Source organism: Chiloscyllium plagiosum, chromosome 12, assembly GCF_004010195.1.
Source record: "Chiloscyllium plagiosum isolate BGI_BamShark_2017 chromosome 12, ASM401019v2, whole genome shotgun sequence".
In the NCBI taxonomy this organism is placed as follows: domain Eukaryota; kingdom Metazoa; phylum Chordata; class Chondrichthyes; order Orectolobiformes; family Hemiscylliidae; genus Chiloscyllium; species Chiloscyllium plagiosum.
This window is the reverse complement of record NC_057721.1, coordinates 68,140,933-68,147,529: the sequence shown is the minus strand read 5'-3', so window position 1 is coordinate 68,147,529 and position 6,597 is coordinate 68,140,933. Positions and strand designations below refer to the sequence as shown.

The 6,597-nt window shown below is 37.8% G+C and overlaps 1 protein-coding gene across 5 annotated transcripts in view; it reads left to right on the top strand.

Annotated features, from left to right (window-relative positions):
* LOC122555385 (dual specificity tyrosine-phosphorylation-regulated kinase 1A) overlaps positions 1 to 6,597 on the top strand; it is a 114,046-nt gene that overhangs the window by 90,346 nt on the left and 17,103 nt on the right. For all 5 annotated transcript variants that reach the window (XM_043701351.1, XM_043701347.1, XM_043701348.1 and 2 more), the window contains one exon: positions 4,636 to 4,783. In XM_043701351.1, the coding sequence (XP_043557286.1) occupies positions 4,636 to 4,783 (148 nt within the window). The remainder of the gene's footprint in view (positions 1 to 4,635; positions 4,784 to 6,597) is intronic.

Below are 6,597 nucleotides of genomic sequence, written 5' to 3'. Positions count from 1 at the left end.
CCCTATGACCCACCCTCCCATCCTGGCACTTTCCCCTGCCACCGCAGGAACTGTAAAACCTGTGCCCACACCTCCTCCCTCACCTCTATCCAAGGCCCTAAAGGAGCCTTCCACATCCATCAAAGTTTTACCTGCACATCCACTAATATCATTTATTGTATCCGTTGCTCCCGATGCGGTCTCCTCTACATTGGGGAGATTGGGCGGCTTCTAGCAGAGCGCTTTAGGGAACATCTCCGAGACACCCGCACCAATCAACCACACCACCCCGTGGCCCAACATTTCAACTCCCCCCTCCCACTTTGCCGAGGACATGGAGGTCCTGGGCCTCCTTCACCGCCGCTCCCTCACCACCATTCGCCTGGAGGAAGAACGCCTCATCTTCCGCCTCGGAACACTTCAACCCCAGGGCATCAATGTAGACTTCAACAGTTTCCTCATTTCCCCTTCCCCCACCTCACCCGAGTTCTAAATTTCCAGCTCAGTACTGTCCCCATGACTTATCCGGACTTGTCCTACCTGCCTATCTCCTTTTCCGCCTATCTCCTTTTCCACCTATCTCCTTATCCACCTATCCACTCCACCCTCTCCTCCCTGACCTATCACCTTCATCCCCTCCCCCACTCACCCATTGTACTCTATGCTACTTTCTCCCCACCCCCACCATCCTCTAGCTTATCTCTCCATGCTTCAGGCTCACTGCCTTTATTCCTGATGAAGGGGTTTTGACCGAAACGTCGATTTCGCTGCTCCTTGGATGCTGCCTGAACTGCTGTGCGTTTCCAGCATCTGCAGTCATTGTTTTTACCTTATTAATCCAGAGATCCAAGTAATATTCTGGGAACCCAGGTTAGAATCCTGCCATGGCAGATGGCAGAATTTGAAGTCATTAAAAAAAAATCTGTAATTAACAGTCTACTGACCATGAAACCATTGTCAATTGTCAGAAAAACCCATCTGTTTCACTAGATCCCTCAGCAACATTGTTACTTTTAACTGCCTTCTGGGTAATAAGCACTTGCCAAGCTAGCAATGCTCATACCCTGTAAACAAATATTAAAAAATGATTTTATTCCCAAAACACCTTTTTTGGACATAGATAAATGTGAAAGTATTCAAAATTATTAGAAAGGGTTAAACTTTAGCTGCTGTACCAGCAGTAGTTTCTAAACTTAGAAGGATCGTAACCTTTCCTTCAAAAACCTTTTCAGAGAGACTTGGGGCAACATTAATACAAATTGGCAAAGTAAGCTCCTAAATGTGAAAGTGAACATTGTTGCTTTTTGCTTACACCCTCTCTCGTGCCCTGTGAGGTGTCTTCCTCTTCCCAAATCTCTCTTCCTGACTCTCCATTTATTTTTCTTTCTTCCTCTGTCTGTTTCCCTCCCTTATTCCTTACCCTCTACCTCTGTCTTGCAGCATCTTTGGCTCTCATAGAATGGTACAGCATAAAAACAGGCCCTTCAGCCTGCCATGTTCGTGCTAGCTATGATGCCATTCTAAACTAATCCCATCTACCTGTTCATGACTGACTGAATGCCCCTCTCTCTGTCATAACCAGAGTCTCTGTGCTTGTACTGGATCCATTCCCCACTCTCATGTGCTCATTTTCGCACATAACTTCTCTCCTTAAAGGCACAGTAAAGAGAGTTTTTGAATGGAAGTGTTATAGCAGCATCATTAGAAACACCCGAGTAGCAGCATCTCTCGAATTTCTCTGTTTTGGTGTTGCTTCATTTAAACCAAATGCTTTTATGCCCTTGTGCACTCAGTAAATTAGAGTTGCCAGGGAGGGTACTGTCTCATACTCCATGGAACTCCGATATAGATGACTAGTTCATTAAAATCGCCCCATTTTGACATTTTTGGAAGCTACAGGTGGCGTTTTATGGGCTGATTCACCCTTTGCTGCTTATTTTGAATGTTGAGCCATGTCTTTTCAAAAATGTGCTCAAGTTGTAGATCCAATTACATTGTAAATTGCAATATATCACAATACTTTGATCACCTTTTTCACAAATTTAAAATTCTTACTATGGCATTTATTTTCTCTCTGCCTGGACTAAGTGCAGGTCCTTTTGTTATGATCTAGCTCCTGTTATTACTGGACAAGTCAGAACTCAGACTGAAATCTGGCTGATTTGTTTCTTTTGGTTTTAGCAACCAAAGTGGTGTTTCACTGGAAAACAAACATACAATGCTATGGTTTCAGGTTTTATGAATAAAATAAGATCATCACATAGAGTAAATGAAGATAGTGGGCGGCACGGTGGCACAGTGATTAGCACTGCTGCCTCACAGCGCCAGAGACCCGGGTTCCCAGAGACCCGGGTTCAATTCCCACCTCAGGCGACTCACTGTGTGGAGTTTGCACATTCTCCCCGGGTTTCCTCCGGGTGCTCCGGTTTCCTCCCACAGTCCAAAGATGTGCAGGTCAGGTGAATTGGCCATGCTAAATTGCCCGTAGTGTTGGGTAAGGGGTAAATGTAGGGGTATGGGTGGTTTGCGCTTCGGCGGGGCGGTGTGGACTTGTTGGGCCGAAGGGCCTGTTTCCACACTGTAAAGTAATCTAATCTAATCTAATAAAACTAAAAGTAGCAAAGATCTTGACGTGCACAGTAAAATACAATCCCAGTCATCCCACTCTGAATACTCTCACCAAGACAATTCTCTCCTATTTCACATCTGTGAGGCTTAATTTAACTGTGGCTTTGGTGTTCCATCTTGAAAATCTGGTAGCTTCTTCCACAGATCTTTTGTACAACGGGAGTTTAGATTTCCTCCACTTCAAGTATCCCATGCATGGTTTTAACCAAATATAGTGGTCTGAAACTTCGGAACCCAGCCTCTTATACTGAGGTAATCCCTTTCTTAGCCATCAGAACAACTGTCTTTCTCAGCAGCAACTGTATTACGTGTACAACTTCAGTCAAAACTTCTGCGGCTACCCCAAATTGTAACAAACCTTTTCTTCCCAGGCTATGAGTATTTCCCTTAAACCTAATGCACTGCACAGTTTACTTTTGTTTGATTGTAAGCAATTAATTTTAGCTTCCCCAAATCACCTTCCTCAGCTTATTTTTAAAAAAAATCACTATGGATGTACTCAGTATTTAAAAGTTAATCATTAAACCCTTTTAGATACACAATCCATATGCCAGTAGTTCAAAATCAAAAATCCAACATAAATGATTTAGTTACCCCTCTGTTTTCTTTCAGTTCTTTCACTTGTCTTATATTTAAAATACCTGTACTTGACAGGCCGATACTGTTTCAGATGTTGGGCCTGAACCACATAGAAATTGGATATATTCAAGTAACTTAGCCTTGTTTTTCTCCCTGCGTTAATTTGTAATTTAACATCCATCATGTACCAACAGGCCTGATGTAGAAAATTGAGGCCTTCATATCTGGATTTGATTTCACTTGTTTCCAAATTTTATTGATGAATATTTAAAATTGAGTATTGGTAACAGACCTTGTTTAATTTAGTCATTAGTTTTCCTTCGGTATTATTTAATGAACTCTGTTTACAAATATTCACACATCCTTCAAGGTGATAGGGCACTTAAAAGCATATGGGGTATGCTATCATAAATAGAGGTATTGGAAAACAAAAACGAGAAAATCGTGTAAATCTTTACAAATCTCAGGTTAGTTCTTAACTGGAATATTGTTCAGCTATGAGCATAACCTTTTTAGGAATGATTTGAAGGCCCTCAAGCAAGTGTACAAGAGGTTTATCAGGTTGGTGCACAACTGTGGCAAAATTGGAGGAACTAAGAATCTTTGAACACAAAGTCAGGGAGAGCTGTTAAAATTATGCAAAGTTATGGTAATACAAGTGAGGAAAATCCATTTCTGCTGGCAATTGGATCAGTAACCAGAAGTCATAGATATGAAATAGTCAGCCAAAACAAAAAGTGAGGAAATAATTCTTTAGTTAGTTGTTGACAGATGAGTTACGCAGTTTTTGCATGCTTTCTCTCGTCAGCTTTGAAACTGTTTCACTTCAGAGTAAGACACTTTGCAACCACAATAAAAAGTCATCTTGCCTATTTGTTAATTTCTGATTTTTTTCAGTTCAGAAATTTTCAACCTATTGAACTAAAATGATTGTTTTGTGCTCAACAAAAGATTTTGACCATGTATTTCCTCAAAATAAAAGGAGCTTCCTTTGTCACTAATTTGAATGAATAATTGATTTTATCATTGCATATTTTACAATGAGAAAAATAAAATACAATGAAAACCTTTTATACTGCCGCAACAACTATGTGCTGTTCTTTGAATAAATATGTTTGATGTGGAAAATCACTGAAATTCACTGTTTGGTATCTATAAATTTCCAACATTGTTGCTTAGTTACATGGAGATGGTATAACCAAGTATCAGTTATTTTCCTGGTCAATATTGCATATTTCATTTGAAAAATAAAATAGTCACTTAAGCAGCTGTGGTTGAATGTTTGAGAAATAATCTATTGAAAGCTATTATTGTTCAGCCTATGAGTGCGTTGGATGGAGTTCTGTTTTATCTGGACATTTCTTGTGTTCATTCAGATCATTAATGTTGAGTATAACATTTTCTGCTAGCAGTTCTGTCTCGAAAATTTAACTTTTCTTTTGGTCCTAGGTTGTTAAAGCATATGATCGAGTGGAACAGGAATGGGTAGCAATAAAGATCATCAAAAACAAGAAAGCCTTTCTAAATCAGGCACAGATTGAAGTTCGGCTGCTTGAGCTGATGAACAAACATGATACTGAGATGAAGTACTACATAGGTATTGACTAACTGTTTTGCTGTAAATTTGTTGCCAATTAATCTGTACTTTATCTTGCATGGATAAATGCAGTGCAGTGTTTGACACGTTTTGTTTTGAAATATCGTTTATAACTGAGCTTAATTATGAATACCAAACTCAATTGAAAATGTAAGCGAATGAAATTTAATAAAAACTTCTAGATTTAGTTGCCTTGGTATTACAAATTGTAAGTTTTTACTTAATGTTTTCCATTTAATAATTGCTTTTAAAATTAGTTCCCTTTGACTTGAATCTTAATTTACTTTCCAGTTGAAGTCAAGAAATCTTGCTGTGTAGAAATGAGCGTAGTAAACATTAGTTTATCTAAGTTAGATTCAAATGGCTAAGGTTATGGTTTCCAGCAAGTTCCTAGTTTAATCCTTAGTGAATTTAAGATTGGAACTTCCAAAAGATAACAGTCATGTAGCTTTGTGGAAGTTTGTCTAGCCGATTGCTCTAACTTTTAACTTGACAAACAGTCCAAGATTAAATTCAGTTCTGATGACCAATTTGAGTAAATTTGTTCCGTTAGTAAGTAATGTCGTTAGATTCCTGTTTAGGTTGTCCTTTTTGAAAGGAAAATATTCTTTAGATTGAGTTGCATTGTAGCCATTCTTTACATAGTCACTTTTATGTTTTGTTCTTGACTGACTGGAAACTATTTCAAAGGTGGTAGCCAGTTGGAAACAAATTTTAAATATTGCTTCTATCTGTACGAATGGCAGAAGTCAAGAGGAAAGAAGGATATGTGTCCATTTGTGCCAAGTTTGATAGATTTAGTTCCATGGAATAACATGAAAGTGAATTTAAAATTAAGATAAAATGACAAAAAAAATTTAAAAGGAATGATTCAGCTAGTAGAAGTGTTTTTTAAAATGTTTATGGCAATATATTCAACTATTTAAGTAGTTTAGTTACAATATTATTTACTTTAGTGTGTGTTACACTTCTTTTAAAAACAAAAAGGTATGACTAAAATTGAATTTATACCTCATACCTTCCTAACGTGTATCTTTGGCAGCCTGTCAGCTAAAGTAATTTGTTAAATCCAAGTTTTCAGAAATGAATGTGGCAAAACTTTAGTTTTTTATCAAATTTAATTTGGATGAGCATCTCTCATTAGACTGTGAGAATATTGTAATGAAAAATGACAGCTTGGAACGCTTTGAAAATAGAACCATGCCTTAACACTGTACTTAATTCTCATATCAATGTTCCACAGTATGTTGCACATGATTTTCTAGCTGCATGTATGGGGAAAATGTTCATTGTGGGCTAAAGAAATCAGCTTTTGAAGCACCATTTCAGGCTTGATCTGGCAGTTTGAATACTGACAAGTTTCATTGAATTTTCAATCAGTTCTTATTCATGGTTAAGCCTGAATATTTCTTCTCACTTTAAAAGAAGTGTAACGTTCAATTCACACATTGCATTTGTCTTTGTTTCCCTAGTTGTATGAGTTGATATATACTTTGAGGAAACATTTTAACTATTTTTCTAATTATTTTGTTGGGTATAACTTGACCATTATCACTGTCTGGGTTAGCTCCAAATATAGGAGCAAAATTGAAAATAAAATTTCCAACCCGGTTGTCGAATATGATGTATTGTGACAATCAAACATCTCTGCATCTGGATAGAGAGAAGTCACAAATGTGTCAAGTTAATGACCTTAAACAAATAAACTATTTTTTCTAAGAAACTCTCTATCTTGTAAAATTCTCCCATATCCAATTGTTAATACAACATGCCGGTAGAAGCTACTGATAATCAGTAATTAGATATTACATAAT